The sequence below is a fragment of the Gallinula chloropus genome (assembly GCF_964237585.1).
Source record: "Gallinula chloropus genome assembly, chromosome: 12".
Lineage (NCBI taxonomy): Eukaryota > Metazoa > Chordata > Aves > Gruiformes > Rallidae > Gallinula > Gallinula chloropus.
In genome coordinates, this window is record NC_140097.1 from 21,153,079 (window position 1) to 21,170,842 (window position 17,764).

The 17,764-nt window shown below is 44.4% G+C and overlaps 1 protein-coding gene across 20 annotated transcripts in view; it reads right to left on the reverse strand.

Annotated features, from left to right (window-relative positions):
- The window catches only part of PBRM1 (polybromo 1), a gene marked incomplete at its 5' end in the record, with an annotated part of 65,022 nt that overhangs the window by 22,637 nt on the left and 24,621 nt on the right, over window positions 1-17,764 (reverse strand). For 11 of the 20 annotated variants that reach the window (XM_084269446.1, XM_084269445.1, XM_084269455.1 and 8 more), the window contains 8 exons: window positions 729-886; window positions 2,506-2,691; window positions 2,930-3,141; window positions 3,741-4,383; window positions 5,598-5,703; window positions 6,758-7,034; window positions 7,423-7,520; window positions 8,048-8,189. In XM_084269446.1, the coding sequence (XP_084125572.1) occupies window positions 729-886; window positions 2,506-2,691; window positions 2,930-3,141; window positions 3,741-4,383; window positions 5,598-5,703; window positions 6,758-7,034; window positions 7,423-7,520; window positions 8,048-8,189 (1,822 nt within the window). Of the gene's footprint in view, window positions 1-728; window positions 887-2,488; window positions 2,692-2,929; window positions 3,142-3,740; window positions 4,384-5,597; window positions 5,704-6,757; window positions 7,035-7,371; window positions 7,521-8,047; window positions 8,190-17,764 lie in introns of all 20 variants that reach the window. The other 9 variants (XM_084269450.1, XM_084269442.1, XM_084269459.1 and 6 more) reach the window with 5 other exon arrangements.

Here is a 17,764-nt window from a genome sequence, read left to right on the forward strand (position 1 = left end):
GATCTGGACACAGGACTCCAGCTGGGGCCTCCCGAGGGCAGAGCAGAGAGGGACAATCCCCTCCCTGTCCCAGCTGCCACCCCTCTGCTGATGGAGCCCAATGAACTCCTTCTCGTGCTTCCTGTTAATTTGTTTCTATCAAAACCACTATAGACTAATAAAGAGTTTCTGCTGAGTTCTTCCATTTATATTAAACATTAAATGCAAATACGTGTAAGATCCACACTCATTGACAGGTGCCTGTGATACCTATTCATGCTGTCAGCAGCTGCAGCACTTTGTTCCAAACACACTGCCTTCAAAAAACTGGCTGAGAGGATATGCTGCAAATGAGACAAAAATCCTCAGCACAAGGATGGTGTGGAATCAAACACAAGAGGATGAAAGTTTTCCTCTCTGTCTCAGGAAGCCCCTCGAGTTTTCCTCTCGAGTTTTCCTCTTTACCAAACCTAAACCAACATGGAATCTTTAAGGAGTTATTGGCAGTTTCTCTACCACATGCTCTGAAAAAAACCAGTTAATTATCTAATAAGCACCAGGAAACACCATCACTCTGATGAACTAAGTATCTCATCGAGCAAATGAAGAATACAAACCATACCCTGGAACAAGTCCTGGTTTATTTAAGCATTAGTAAAATGCCTCTATGTTAAAATGCCTACAGCTCTTTAAGAAAATAGGAGAGAACTTACTATTTGCTTAACAAATTAGTCCAAAGAATCCCTCACCTTGACAAACATGACCACACATTTGCCTAAAATTTTGCTAACTGGAACTTTGTTGTAATAGTCACTTTTGAAAACTTCTTTCTCCAAGAATTTCCGTGTTGCAAGGTGAAAGGTTTCATTTGGTCGATAAAACCAGCAGCCGTAGAGCCATTTCTCTCCTTTAAGGAAAAAAGAGGAGGGAAAGGAGAAAGAAAAAGATGTAAACCAGCAAATTATAAGTGAGCAAGGAAAACCAACTATAGATTGATGAATCAAACAGCTATGTAGTCATTAATGTTGAGAGTAAACTCTTTTAAAACAGGACAAGGCTCCTTAAGGGTCTCAGGTCAGGAAAGCTGTGCTGCTTCACAAGCCTGCCAATTGGTTTTTCCTCAGTAAACCCCAACTCAGCCAAACAAAACTTGCTTATTCAGAAATCTTGACTTTCAGGCTTTGAATGGCTTCAAAGTCTACACAACAACCACCTGGTTATTTGAAGAACCTGGAATAAATGGTTTCAAGTTCTTGAGGAACTGTTTCTCCCATGTTACACTGTGGCAAGTTCAAACTAACATCAATGTATAAAGAAGTCACAAAAGGATACTATTTTTCTGAATCAAACATAAACTGTAACCTGCAGACTGAGCCAAAATAAAAAGCACTATCCACTTCCTTCATCACAGACAAAAGCTAAGAAACATCCCCCTGGCCAATGGCCACGTACCCAGACACACGGCATCCAGTGAGTGAACAGGACAGGCGAACACAGGTAGCCTTGGCCAGGCATTCCACCCCTCCTACAGCCACTGCATTAGGGGTGTAGGAGCTGTTCTCTTCACCTGACTATTATTTGCTGCTTATTTTCTTTATTATTTACTTTACACTGTTGTATGTGGATGTGCCTCAGCCATTTTTGAGCCTGTTGATATATCCTGCCTCCACAAGCACAAAGAAGGCAAACACTTTCTCATGCTTTATCTAAATTATTCCTGTCAATTCAGTGTCCTCTAACTCTTAGTATTGCTGCATTTCTGGAACAGTATTTCTGCATTCACCTAACCTACCCACTCTGTGATTTTGCAAACCTTAATTATATCCTGCCTTACATTTCTCCACTCCAAATTTAAGAGCCACAGTCTTTTTAATCTGGTCTTGTAATACATCTGTTCCACCCCTTTAAAAAAAAAACACAACCAAGAAGGCTAACTCCTCTATATCCCACTGGAGTTGGCAGCAACTGGAGTTTGCAGGGTTGCTTAGGGTGCAGCAGGCTTATCCCATACTCTTGCTGTATCTCCAGCCCTCCTTATACTTAGGAGAAGTGCCTGCTGCCACCAATGAGAAAAAACAAAGTACTGTTATGGCTTGATTTGGCCTAGGAAATGCACAATTCAGGTCAACTCTCACAAATGCAAGCTCTGAAACTGAGTTGTTGTGTGGAAGACTTGCAATTCATTTGCAATTTAATGTGTCTGATTTTGGTTTGGATTTCTCAGCACACAAAAATCTCATGTGTTCTTCTGCACCCAAATTACAAGGAGCCCATCCCATTTAGCCTGTTCTCTGTGATTCTTACAATTTGAGGGTGTGTAGGTAGACAAACAACCAAAAAAAAAGTGTGTGTTGATCAGAGAAGTTGATGTTTGTAATTTTCTTTGGAACAAAGCAACTTTGAAACAAGAGAAGTACTCAGATACTTCTGCAAATAGTTTCTACACAGAACAAGCCCAAATTTGAAATGGCAAAGAATAGTAAGAAACTTCACCATACTGTTTTCCTACAGCAAAGGCATCCTTACCAGCTGAATCTTCCCACAGTCTCTCAATACAGACTATGTGAGGCTGCAAGTTGGCTTCAGCAGGCTCCACATACACATAGTCTCCTACGTGGTACATGCTGTTCTTGAAGCTGCAATCCTGGCTGTAGGTCCGATGCAAGCTGGACAGCCCAGCTGATCCAGAGGAATCTTCACTCTTTTCAGCTTCTTATTTCAAGAAGGGAAAAGCAGATGTTAGTAATTCCACATTTCCACCTTAGCCAAGACTGCCAAATGAATGAATGCCTTCACCCTTCACTGAGAGCAGAGGCACCACATGATCCCTGCTGCACCCCTGCCTCTGACTCCCAGGGTGAAGGGATGGTTTCAGTGCATTTTATGCTCATTTAAAACTCATGAAAAATATTTAAATTAATGAAAGGAAAAAAGCCCACATCATAGCTACCTCTCTTCTCCTCCTCTCTTTTGAGCTTATCCTCCTCAATTTCTTTGGGCAGCTTTTCCTTCTTTTCCTTCTCTACATCGTTGTGCAGATGCTTGGTGGTATAGCTGAGGGCAGGTGACAGAAGGATCTCTCCGTTCTTACACAGCTCGTCTCGGATTTTAATGAAGAACTGCTGAAGCTCAACTGCATCCTCATAGATCTCTGAGTCAGTCCTATGCAAAGACACACACAGCAGGCCAGAAGCACAGTTTGCACAAACAGGGGCCTCAATACATACCTATCAAAAACTAAAGCTTTGCTCTACCAACAGGTTTCTGTGCTTACTCCTATCAAGCAGCAGCAGACACTGGCAAGTTATGTTCCACCTGCTACTCTACTGTCTGTACTACAGTTTATCTAGAAGTTTATTTTTGTAAACACCAGTCCTGATCTACCAGAAAAATCAAAGGTAACTGGTTGCAACAATAACTACACACCACTGAACCTCTACAAGCTGTCAACTTCTGAAAACTCAAGTAGTAACATTAACAAAACCAACTGATTTTAATGGCCCATACTCCTGTTAGTAGGTGCTTTAATACCATTTTTACCTCCTCCCCTTCACAGTAAGGATCTCACTTGTACATCCCACACACTCTACCTAACTCAAGTCACACTGCTAGAAGTTGCAAGTTTTCATGGCTTTTGCATGGTATTACCATAACTCATACAACTGATTGCTCAAAAAAAGCAATCCACTTGTTGAACAGCTAGTGAACAGCTCCTCCTCTTTGTTTTTTCAATTTGAAAGCACAAACCTGGTTTCACTCACCTGTTCATTCTCCTTGCCCTCTCCAGTACCTCAAACATATTCTCCTGGAACAAGTCCAATCTTCTGTAACGATTATTTTCAACATTTTTTCGGATAATATCAAAAGTCAGAGGAGGTTTATTTGGGAAATTGGGATCAACAGCAGGAATCTCAGCTAAAGAGTCACTGTAGCATCTTCCCTCATCATCCTGGTGGCTCATAACAGATACAAAAAGGTTATGGATAAGTTCCTGAATTAGCAAAGTGACATTGGGCACATGAGAATCCTCATCTCCTTCTATTTCTCTCCGAGTTTCAAGCAAAACTTTATGCAGGACCAGAGCATCTTTATAAATCAAAGACTCTGGCTCATTATATGTACAAGCGTTATTGAACATCATGACGAAGTCCTCTACCATGGAATCGATATCCTGGTATTTATTTGCCATCATATGACTTCTGATCTTCTCCATGTCAACGGGCTTCTTAATGGTCACGTAGTAGTCGGGAAGCTCCGACCGCGACGGCAGCCGCAAGAAGATGGCGCTCAGGCGCCTGCCTCGCTTGTCCGTGTAGTTCTTCACTGCTTCATACACCTCATTCAATTTCTGCTGCATTGGAGTCATGTATTTCGATTTTTTAGGAGAAATGCCACTTTTTCTACCTAAACAGACAAAAATGAACAAGGAAAAGTCATCCCAAGAACAGAGCTTGCACACTTCTTTGTCCCTCTCCTTCCCCCTGAAGAACTGCTTATCGAAGAGACACTTTCTGGTGCCTTCTGGCCAGAAGACTCCCAACTGGGAGCCCACTCAAAGTTGCAGCTTTTCATTTTTCATACTTGTATGAATTCTTCTTTCAGTGTTATTTTTGGCAAACCCAGAATCCCATGTTTCTATGTGGTCCAGCTGGCAAAGGTCTCTTCAGACTGAAGTATGGGAAACATCTTTTCCTACCTCATGTCATTAAAACCTCCTTCCTAATGCTGCATGAATGTCCCTCTACAGCCATTAAAAATCCAGTTATGGCAGGGTTTTTGCTCTCACTACCATTCAGCATACTACACATTATTAGATTCCTTTATGCCAGGTTTATGCTAAATCAGAAAGGATTATTACAGGTAAAATGTAAAATAAAGCCTCCCATGGGATTATCAAGCAGATTAGCTTTGATTAATTCAGAATCTCTGTTACTGTACTGCATAGTCTCTGCCTGTGAATTCTGTACCTTACCTAAGAGCTGCACATTTCTGTTCTCAAAGAGGACTGTGTGTAGTTATTGTCTTCAAGACTTTTCTGTGCCATGTTATCCTTCTCAGCTAAATTCTGAACACATATTAAGGGGCCATAAAATCTGAGTAGCAGCAAATATAGTTTGTATGGGCAACAGCCCTAGGCACAGACACTGATAGAAATTTCCCTTCTGTGCATTTCATGGCCTTCAATAATTTTCCTAGTAGAACTCACATTTCTTTTATCATTCTGGGGAAATCCAAGACATCTAAGCAGGGAAATTAAGAGCTTTACTCAGTTTGAGAAGCACTGCTCAAGTGTGTTAGTGAAGTGTTACTGCACAGAGAATGCAGCAGCCGACATTTGGGAAACATCAAGACTAAACACAAGTCATTCCAACCATTCACAAGTTTCTCTTCTTCATTCTACATTACTTTTCTTAGAAAACACTCTATGGAACAACTCCATTTTATTATATGCACATATAAACACATCCCTGCTGTCATAATTTTGAAAATATAATTCTCCTTTGCATGTCAGTGAAAACTTGCAGATCATGTCTTCTGAAAGGAAGGTCTGTTAATCTCTATTGTGGGGTTTTCCTAAGTGTCAAAACCAGGTGTAGCAGCATACAAGGTTGCCTTACTTAGCTTTAGTTTAGGGGATGCAACATCATCATCTTCAGCTAGAGGTCCAAGTTCTTTCCTTTTTTCTTTCAGGATCTTTTCCAGCATGTGAGCATCATTGTATACCTGTTAATCAGTAAAGTAACAAAAAAAAAAAAACCAAAACAGAACAAGGTTTACTGTGTTTAGACTAGTTCAGAACTAGTCCCCAAGAAACATTCAAATGTTAGTTTGAAAAAGCTGACTACAAAACCAACTAATTGATTAAAAATTAGTTGGGCTGATTTCTCAAATGTACACCTTCAATAGACAGCAGGTAAGCAGAACTGATGAACACCATCTAAACTGGGGAGAAATGAATTTATTCAGTTAAGCTGCATTTCTGTTCCAAAGACTAAAAAATGGCAAGGTGCAGTTGTTTCTTCACCTTCCTAAAACCTCACCTGCTATGCTTGAACTACTGAGATTCTATCAAGGCACACAGGACTAGTGCTGTCCTCCTGGCCCTTCAAATCCAACCCCCATGAACCTCATCAGAAAGGCCTGCAGAGTAGCTGATCAAGTTCCTCATTCAAAATAGCTGTCGGTTTCTTACCACCACTCTTTCACAACATCATGCTTGTTGGCTGAGAAATACCACAATAGAGCACCACCCAACAATATATTTGTAAGTGAAAATTATAATCCTTTCAGGCTCTTTTTGCTAGACTAAACAGATCACATCTTCTAGTCTGATCTCCCACGCTCTCTGCTTCCATGAAAACAAAGCTGGTTTCTCTCCCAACTAAGACATCACTTCTTAGAGGTTCTGTGCTTCAATTCACTTGCTGATGACTGTTCACTGCAAATACCTTCACAGGATTAACCGAAGATGAACAATGAGAATTTAGTAACCAGCTTATTTTTAAAAAACTTACTAGGAAACATTCAGCTGACGTTTTTTGTAGTGGAGTGACAGGTTTAGCTAACAAGAAATAGGCCTCACCTTTGCCAAGGAGTGTGTTGTGCTCCACATTTATACAACTATAGATGAAAACAGAATTTAAACCGCCATCAGAAAGCCAGAGTTCAATAAACATTTACCATAAATCAGTAACAGTCAAAGCTAAGCCATCCTGACATAACTCCTACATCTGCAAAAGAACAGAGGGGAAGGTGTGACTGCAGAATCAAAGGGTACCTGGGAGCCTTCCTCGTTGTAGTGCCTTGCGTTGCGGAACATGAGCTTCATGTCGTCGATCATCGCTTCCTCCCCTGCGTACTTATCATTGCGGATGTTGTGCTCTATCATTTTCAAGTCCATTGGCTCCAAGATGATTTTATAATAGTCTGGATAGTCCTTCTTGGATGGCTTAACCATGAACAGGTCACAGAGCCGCCTGCCTGTGCCAGGTTCTCGAGCCTCCAGAACTGCATTGTACAAGATCTTCATTCTCTGCTTCCGGATGTTCTTTTTGCTGTTAGTTTAAGAAAAGAAGAACAAAAAGGAAAATAATACATGTGCTTGTCCTCACTTCCAATGTTCCAATGACATAGCAGGCAAAAAAAAAAACCCAAACCAAATAAAAATCCATAAATAACTGAAAAAAATACCTAATTGAGGGCAACTACAGTGTTCATGCCACTTTCTGAACTGAAGTTATGCTGACAACTGCCAACCAACAGTCACAAAAAGGAAAATTAGTCAGCAAGCAGTTCTGAATCAACTGCAGCCAGCACTTGGTGAGGTTAAGCCTCAGAAATACCCACCCTTACACAAATGCTAAAACCCTGTGGTGCCATTTTCTCTTTAACAAAGAAAGATGTAGCCATGTGGTGATCTGCAGGACCCCCTGAAGTGCATACCTTTTCCTTTTGGAGCTGCCAGTATCAGATGTAGCAGAAGAAATCATACTGTCCCCATCCTCAATGTCATCTCTCCTAGCCAGCTCCTTCTTCTTTGCCTGAAAAAAAGAATGAATCCCTGAAGCCAAACTCACCTCTGGACATTTCCAGAGCAATATTAAACATCAGAACAGATCAGATGTATGAAAAAAGATGCAACTCTAGTTTTGAGACCAAACCACCATTCTTTAATGTAAGTTGGCTGCCACAAAGTAGTAGTATAATTCTTTTTAACTGTCAGACACATTTTTGAGGAACCCATTTCAGCCCACACCACTCAGCTGGCACACTGAATGAAATCTTTAGTGTTTAAGCATCCTCCAATTACCCACAAACCCTAAAAATACACCACATCAGCAGTTTGCTCATAACTTAATTGGGTTAAGAGTCACAGCAAGGAACAAAAGTGACCAAAAGAAATCACAGAAGGCAGCAGGTGGGCTGAAGAAGAAAAATCAAACTACAGTGCTCTTCATTGCTGTACTTCCCCATAGGCAAGAAAATCAGGTCTGGTTAAACATTAGTTTGGAAAAAATATAAATTGAGGTGTAAAGTTGTAGCCTTTTGGTTGTTCTACTCCACTTACCTGCATAACCTGCTGCATTTTCAATACCCTTTTATAGATGGCAGAATTGGGAACGTTGTAGCGCTTGGCATTTTCAAACATCAGGTTCAGATCAGCCTCCAACTGATCCAGAGTTTCATATTCATGGTTCTTCAGTTTGGTTCTGCAAAAGAGTGGGATATCCAATTGGTGTTTCTCAAGGGACATGTTGTAAAACAGTTCTCTAACCTTCATTTCACAATAAATCAATAGAACCATAGAATGTGTGGGGTTGAAAAGGACCTTCAAAGGCCATCTAGTCCAACCCCCATGCAGTAGCAGGGACATCTTCACTACATCATGTCACTCAGAGCCCCAGCAAGCCTGACCTTGGATATCTCCAGGGATGGGGCCTCCGCTGCCTCTCTGGGCAACCTGGGCCAGTGATCTGACACCCTCATATTGAAGAGCTTTTTCCTAATACCCAACCTACATCTCCCCTTTTCAAGTTTACAACCATCACCCTTCATCCTATTGCTCCATGCCCATGGGAACAGTTCTTCCCCAGCTTCCCTACAGGCGCCTGTCAGGGACTGGAAGGTGGCTGTAAGGTTGTCCTGGAGCCTTCTCTTCTCCAGGCTGAACCAGCCCAGCTCTCTCAGCCTGCCTTCATAGGAAAGGTGCTCCAGCCCCTCTCATCATTTTTGTGGCCTCCTCTGGACACATTCCAACAGGTTCATGTCCTTTTTGTGCTGAGGGCTCCAGAGCTGGACACAGCACTGCAGGTGAGGTCCCCCAGAGCAGAGCAGAGGGGCAGAACCCCCTCTCTCATCTGCTGGCCACTCTTCTTTTGATGCAGCCAGGATGAGGTTGGCCTTCTGGGCTGCAGATGCACATGGGTGGCTCACGTCCCACTTCTCATCCATGAATCCCCCCAAGTCCTTTTCCTCAGGGCTGCTTTCCAGCACATCATCTCCTGGCCTGTGTGGGTAACAGGGGTTGTCCCGACCCAGGTGCTGGACCCTGCACTTGGCTTTGTTGAACCTCATGAGGTTCACCTGGGTCCCCTTCTCCAGCCTGTCTAGGTCCCCCTGGATGGCATCCCATCCCTCTGGCACATTAACCTCACCACTCAGCTGGTGTCATCAGTAAACTTGCTGAGGGTGCACTCAATGCCACTGTCAATATCATTAATAAAGACATGAAACAGCACTGGTCCCAGCACAGACCCCTTGAGCCACCATCTTCCATGTGGACTTGGAGCCATTCACCATTCCCCTCTGCATGCAACCATCCAGCCAATTTTGTATCCACTGAACAGTCCACCCATCAAATCCCTAACTCTCTAATTTAGAGAGAAGGATGTTGTGGGGGACCGTTCCAAAGGCCTTACAGAAATTCAGGAGATGACATTTGTATCTCCTCTCTTGTCTCCTGATCCAGTTTCTCCATTGGAGAAAGCAACAATATCCAGTAATTACTGGAACCTGTTTTCTTTTTCTGATGCTGTGGTAGCATCTAATTGTAACTCTATTAGGCCAACATGTGCTCTTACAGCTTGCTTTTAATAACCAGGAGAGCTGCCCTCTGGAGAGCTGTTCAGACTGATGAAGCACAGCCTGGTGAGACTACTCCAGCGTGCCTCAGCTGTGACCTGTATGGCTTGGATGTGATGTCAGCATGATGGGTTAGCTCTGCTCAGCCCTGAGTGCTGCCTTCCCTACACAACATCAACTCCTCACCCTCAGGGAGGACCAAAATGCCCAAAACCTCTCATACCAACACCCTTCTCTTAAAACCACCTGGTATTTCATTGGTGTTACCTGTAAAAGGGTGTTTCACATGAAAACAGTTAGAAAAGGACTGACAGCAGAAAAAGTCCTTTTTCATATGCTGAACAGACAAATCAGTGCCCTCAGCTTGCCAGTAACTTCTCTTGTTTCCTTGCATTTCCTCTCACCAGTGAAGTTCAGGCCAACTTGTGTAAACCTCTAACACCTTGTTAACCACAAGAGAAAACAGTAACCTGCAACAACCCCCCCACAACCCTATCACAACTGAAAATGTGGTCATCCTTCACACCTCCTTCTTGACTTGTCTGTCACCCCCAACAGCTACACAGCACCTTTTAACCTGCTCCCCACTTTAAAGCCTTGTCTGGTTTCCACAGCACCTCGCTGAACACGAACTTGCAAAGGAGCATAAGGGTCACCACAATACACCTCTCTGGGGACTGGTGACAGAACCCGAGGGAACAGCATGAAGCTGTGCCACAGGAGGTTTAGGCTGGGTGTGAGGAAAAGGTTCTGTGCTGAGAGGGGGGTCAGGTGCTGGCACAGGCTCCCCAGGGAAGGGGTCACAGCTCCGAGCTGGGCTGAGGGCAAGAAGCGTCTGGACGATGGACTCAGTGCCAGCTCTGACCTGGCTGGGCCTGTGTGGAGCCAGGAGTGGGACTCCATGATCCTTATGGGTCCCTTCCCACCCAGGAGATGCTGGGATGCTATGAACATAACATAACGTAATATAACTTTTATGCCCAAACTTTACCTGCCAATGTGACTTTACAGTTGACCCAGCAGAGTAACAATGTGCAGCTTGCAGTAAGCAGGACTCCCACAGTCCAGCCAAGAACGATGAGCTCATGGCTGGATTAAACCTGCCACTGCTATAAAAACTACTGGAAAGCATGCATGTCTAGAAAGCTGCTGTGATGGCAATCACTCTGCAGAAAGCTGCTGCTAAGTGTGTGCTGCCAGGAGGGTGGCTGTAGGTGCCTTCCTGGAGTGGGGCGTGTTTCTGTCTCATCCCTTTCAGACCTGAAGAATTAGTGTGTCCTCAGTGCCTGTGAGGAAAGCCAGCTATTTTGGACAAATACCCTAACTGTAAGATGGGGAGAAAATTACTTGTCCCAGATCTCAATTAAAACAAACTCTTTTAGGGTCATGTATCCTTTTAAAGATACCAGTATCTTCAAACCTTTCTGCATTGTTCTTTGGATTAATTTAATGTTTCCAAACAAAGCAAGGGATAATTGAAAAACTTTCCCATCAGCTTCACTGGCTCTGCCATCCCAAAGAAAGGTGAGATACCAACATAATTTTCATTAGATTAGTAAACAATACATGTAATAATAATAATAGTAAAAAGCCAAGCAAACACACACCTCCCAAAAGCAAAAGAGTCTGGGTACCAATTAAACTGCCATGAAAAAAGGCAGAGTCAGCCTCCATTCCCACCTTGTCAAAACTCCAGCAACAATTGCTTGCATGTGTTCAAGAAAACTTGGCTTGTATTAACAATGTAAAAACCAAAATTAAAAGCCCAAATTCAGGATGATTTTATCCTAAACCACCAGCATATGATGTACAGGGTCATAAATACCCAGTCTGTCCACATAAACACTGAGTCTATTTGATACTCTTGCCACTGTCTGGTAGCAAACACCCCAAGCCACCTTACATCTTCACCAGCTCATCTGGCCCCTCTGGTACAGAAATCAAAATCTATGTCATTAATTCTTGTAGTTCAACAAACACACTGCCAAGCCATTACAGGACTTGAGCACACACACACTTGTTGGCCTTACAAAATCCATCAGACATTAAGAGAATAACACAGGAACCAAGAGGCTTAAAAAACCTGCACAAAAAAAATAAGCCCACATTTATCAAAACCATCAACTATTAGTTTTAATGTCTTCAAAACAGAATTATTTGAGAACATTTGAATTTGTCAAGGCACATGGGGTCATTAAGTGTGTAAACCAGCAGTAATTTCCTTGTTTACTGATGGGCCTCGAGGTTGGTGTCCCTGCCTGTGGCAGGGGGGTTGGAGCTCTGTGATCCTTGGGGTCCCTTCCAACCCAGACCAGTCTGGGATTCTGATACTGTCTAAAGGCAATTCTGCATCTAAGAAAAGCTCACCCAAGCCAGCTAAACTACTTTACAGATTAAGAACATTAAAGCAATTAAAAAATAAATCAATTAAGGAGCAGTCCTGCAGAGAAATGCTGACCAACAGACTTTCTTCTCCCTTTGGATGTAGGCAGCATCAGCATCATCTGTTTCCCAGTGACAACTCATACTGATGGATCTTCAGAATTAGGCTCTAGCTCAAGATCTAATACAGTGAATACTGCCACAGCTGCCTTGCATGTGAATAGGAAATACTTAAGACAAACATCTAACACCTCTCCATGTTTTTCCCTGATAAAGACAACTGCTAGAGGACATGGTATCATCACCACCAAACCCCTCTCAAGATCTGCTCTGCAGTTCACCCTCTCACAAGCCAGCCAGCCTGCACACAGCACTGCTGCTCTCCAGCTCCTGGCTCCCACTTTGCTGGCCATTAGGAGCATGCAGGTATAAACACCCCTGTGCAGCTCAGGTCTGTTTGCTTTCTTCCAGAGAAGTGAAACAAGCTTGGAGGGGCTGCACAGCAGGAAGAATAACATCTAGACAAGTTTCCAGCCTTCCAGTTAATAAATAATTACAGAATCCCAAGTTTGTGTTTTGATCACTGTTGCCTAAGGTCTGGGTTCAGCCTTCTGGAAGAGAAATCCAAAAGACAACACCTAAACTGCAGTACCATTTCTTCAAGGCAATTGCTTCTCCTTACTATCACTCTGTACTACTCCTTTTTCCTTGGAGTTACTCTGTACCCAACTTACAGCTCCATTGATGGCAGCAGATAAGGGGCCAAAAAAGAAAAAAAAAAAACCACAAAAACCACCAAGAAAAAACCCAGTGCCCTGAAAGAGTTCCCAAAGATCAGGGTTACACTGACTAAACCCCTCCACATTAACCACCACCCTCCAGAGACATTAAAGCCAGCAGACAACTCAATGTCCTTCTCACATGTTCAGTATCTCTGAAGTAACGCTGCTGGCACGATGCTATACATCAAATTTGCTTATTGGCACCAGATCTTGACCCTGCTCTGCATGTTTAGGTGCCAGTTTTATCCCAGGGAAAGGGAGAGCATGTCATGTGCCCTGAAGCAGGACAAACTCCAAGCAAGCTGCAGGCAGAACCAGCAAGGCACCAGCATTCCCTGGGGAATGGCTCGTGCCTGCAACAATTTCCTTTTTAGAGAGAACTGACTTGGTCCTGTGAGACTTCATGGTCTGGTAAAGAAACTGGGCACTCTCTGGGTCACAGAATCACTGAATGTCAGGGGTTGGAAGTGACCTCAAAAAGTCATCTAGTCCAACACCCTCCTGAGCGCAGGATCACCTAGGTTAGGTCACAAAAGAACATGTACAGGTGGGTTTTGAATGTCTCCAGAGGTGGAGACTCCAGGGCCTTGTTCTGTCACCCTCAGAGTGCCAAAACCTTTCCTTGTGTTCCATGGAACCTCCTATGCTGCAGCTTGCATGCACTGTCCCTTGTCCTGTCATTGACATCACCAAGAAGAGCCTGGCTCCATCCTCCTGACACTCATCATTTACATAGTTATGGACAATGATGAGGTCACCCCTCAGCCTCCTCTTTTCCAGGATGAAGAGACCCTCAGCCTGTCCTCATAAGGAAGATGTTCCATTCCATTACCTCAGTGGCCCTGCACTGGACTCTTTCAAGTAGTTCCCTGTCCTTCTTGAAGTGAGGGGCCCAGAACAGAATCACAGAATCACAAGGTTGGAAAAGACCTTTAAGATCATCAAGTCCAACCATTCCCATCTTAAGCTAAACCACATCCCTGAGCACCTCATCTACCCTTTTTTAAACACACCCAGGGAAGGTGACTCAGCCCCTCCCTGGGCAGCCTGTGCCACAGCCCCACAACTCTGCCAGGGAAGAACTTTTCCCTCACATCTGCTCTGACCCTGCCCTGGCACAGCTTGAGCCCATTGCCCCTTGTCCCATCTCCTGTCCCCTGGCTGAAGAGGCCATCGCCCACCTCTCTGCACCCTCCTGGCAGGGCAGTGGAGGTGGGGAGAAGGTCTCCCCTCAGCCTCCTCTTCTCCAGGCTGAACACCCCCAGCTCCCTCAGCTGCTCCTCACAGGATTTGCCCTCCAGCCCCTTCCCCAGCCTGGTTGCCCTTCTCTGCACTCGCTCCAGGACCTCAATGTCCTTCTGATGGTGAGGAGCCCAAAACTGGACCCAGCACTCGAGGTGCAGCCTCACCAGTGCCCAGTACAGGGGCACAATCCCCTCCCCAGCCCTACTGGCCACACTGTGTCTGACACAAGCCAGGATGCCATTGGCTTTCCTGGCTGCCTGGGCACACTGCTGGCTCGTATTCAGCCTGCAGCCACCCAACACCCCCAGGTCCTTCTCTGCCTGACAGCTCTCCAGCCAGTCTCCCCCAGCCTGTAGCGCTGCCTGGGGTTGTTCTGTCCCATGTGCAGCACTCTGCACTTGGCCTTGTTAAACCTCATCCCGTTGGTCTCAGCCCATGGGTCCAGCCTGTCCAGCTCCCTCTGAAGAGCCTCCCTGCCCTCAGACAGATCAACACTTCCTCCCAGTTTAGTGTCATCTGCAAACTGACTGAGGGAGCATCCAATCCCTTCATCCAGGTCACTGATAAAGATGTTGAACAGAACTGGACCCAGGACTGAGCCCAGGGGGACGCCACTCGTGACCGGCCTCAGCTGGATTTGGCTCCATTCACCACCACCCTTTGGGCCCGTCCATCCAGACAGTTTTTAACCCAGCTGAGGGTCCCTCTGTCCAGACCAGTGTCAGCCAGTTTCTCAGTCAGAATGCTGTGAGAAACCGTGTCAAAGGCTTTCCTGAAGTCCAGGCAGACACATCCACAGCCTTCCCCTTGTCCATTCAGCGGCTCACCTTGTCACAGGAGGTGATCAGGTCAGTTTGACAGGATCTGCCTTTTGTAAACCCATGTTGACTGGGCCTGATCCCCTGGCCATCACACATGTGCTGCATGACAGCTCCTAAGATGACCCTCTCAATTATCTTCCCTGGGACTGAGGTCAGACTGACCTGCCTGGAGTCTCCTTCTGACCCTTCTTGTGTATGGGTGTAACTGGACATGATATTCGAGATGCAGTCACACCAGGGCCAAGCAGAGGGGGAAGAGACCCTCCCCTGACCTACTAACCACTCCCCTTCTAAGCATCCTGGGGTGTATATCAGCCTTCTTGCCCATGAGGGCACAGTGCTGGTCATGGGCATCCTGCTGTCCCCCAGGTCCTTTTCCCCTGTGCTGCTCTCCAACAGGTCCACCCCCAACCTTTACTGGTCCCTGGGGTTGTTCTTCCCCAGATGCCAGACTCTACAATTGCCCTTGTTATATTTCATTAAATTTCTCCCCACCCAACTCTCCATCCTGCCCAGATCTCACTGGATGGCAGCACAGTCTTTTGGTGTGTCAGCCCCTCATCCCAGCTTTGTGTGGTCAGCAAGTTGCTGTCGATACACTCCACTCCCTCAGCCAAGTCTTTGATAAAGATACTGAATAGTACTGGTCCCAGTACCGACCCCTGAGGGACTCCACTAGATACAGGCCTCCAGCCAGACTCTGTCCCATTGACCACAACTCTCTGACTTCTTTCCTTCACTCAGCTCACAATCCACCTCACTACCCAATCCTCCTGACCACACTTCCTCAGTTCAGCCATGAGGATGCCATGGGAGACGGTGTCAAATGCTTTACTGAAATCAAGGTAAAGCACATCCACTGCCCTATCATCATCTATCCACCTGATCATGTCTTCATAGAAGGCTATCAGGCTGGTCAAATATGCTTTCCCCTTGGTGAAACCATGCTGGCTGCTCCAAATGATCCCAGATGTACCTAGAGACTGCACCATGGGTAAGTGATTCCATCACCTTTCCAGGGATGGAGGTGAGGCTGACTGGTATCAGCAGATCCCAAACCATAGACACCAACACACCTGAGATTTACTTTCCCTGTCCTCCCAGAGACAGAGAGGTAGCTCCTGCAAAACCCAGAAGACCACTGTCACATGCTTCATCCAAAAATATTCTCCACAGCCTTGGTATCCCCCATTAGCTTTGTCTGTGTGTATCCAGGCAGTGAGCTATGCACATTACAGTGCAGTGCTCTAACTCTGAAGCACCAAGAAGCAGAAAACACATCTGAAACTGCCACAAATCTTAAATCCACCATCCCACACACTGACTCTGCTCTCCTGTGACTCTGTAGAAAACAAATCTTTCAGCTGATGGAAAAGGTGAGGACCCCAGCAGCTCACAAGTGAAGAAAAGCAGCTTAATTATGTCTTACTCCTTTAAATCCTAATCTAGAGCCAGAAGACCAAAGGAAACGTTGTTCCTTTTCTGTATCCATTACCTGGATGAGCTACCAGCCAAACTGTCTTACCAGAAAATAAAATCTTGCTCCTATCAGCATTTGTTTGTCCCCAACTAAGCAAGCAAGGTGCAGGTCATCTGATTTGAAGCAAACAACCTCCATGCATCTGTGAATCCCTGCAAGGCCGGAGGACAACAATGACAGTAAAGACTTAGCCCATATGGTTCAGAAAGATGGGCAGCTCCAACCACACATGTGAAGAGCAACAAATGCATGGGCATAAAAGGAAATCCTGTTCTTGTCTGCAAATAAACTCCTACTTCTACAATGCACTGGTCAGGAAACATGAGGATGATGAAGATGGTTATTCACAGAAGTACTCTGAACAGATTTAATTACACTCAAACTCAGCAGAACTCATGCCTTTTCTAGAGTAACAGCAAGAAATACAGTTTCACAATAAACTTTTAAAAAACCCATATCACCAGTCTTGGAAGGACAGAATTTTATAAGTATCAATGATGGGTGGTGATACAGCTGTACCCAGAGTCATGAGTAAAACTTGCAATAATATCCTTTTAAACAAAATGACCTCTGAGGAAAAAATAGTTTACAAGGTAGGTTACAGTTTCATAAGGCCACTAAGTCCAAAACAACACTGGCATGACATTTAATTTGGTCAAAATCAGAATAGCAATTTAAAAAAAACACCACAGAGGGGACACTCAGCACCCTAAAAGGTCTTCTGGTAACTCCTCAGCCCTTCTGAAATAACTGAAGGACATCTGGATGTGGCACCTTTGGGAAAAGGTTTAGGAGATATGGTGGAGTTGGGTTGACAGTTGGACTTAATGATCTCAGAGGTTTCTTCCAACCTTAAAGAATCTGTGACTCTGTAACAGTGAGATACCCTCTCCATAGAATCAAATGGTCCATGTTATTCCTAAAAAATTCCAAGGGAAAAAAATCATTTGAACAGGTGGCTAGAACAGTTACTAGGTAACTTCATTTCTCTTATTCTGAGACTGCCAAGTCCATGGGCTGGATTAGCCTGGGGGGAAAAAACACTGTACCCCAAAGAATGCAATCAGAGCATTTGACAAACACCCAATTCAGGAACTGAATAATCTTTTTATAAAGTACACCCAGAACCTTGTTTCCTTGAGGCTACATGTACCACATGCACTGAACACTGGCTGAGGCAGGAAAACTGGTTATACCTACAGAGGATGTTCAGTCTGTACAACAATCAACAGATTTAAATTATGGTAAGTGAAAAAAGGGAACGAAAGAACTGCAAAATCTCAAATAAAGTGCAAATTTACAAGGTACTCTAAATATCAGAGAGACATAATGAGAATACTTTCCCAATTAGCTCATGCATAAATGAAGCAAACTGTAACAGTGATGTATTATTATTCCAAACTCAATGTAACAATAAAAAATGAATGTAAATTTTATTACTTTGATTAATGAAGAACTTAAATTTGTATTGGGTTTAAGCTGGTATTTAAAAA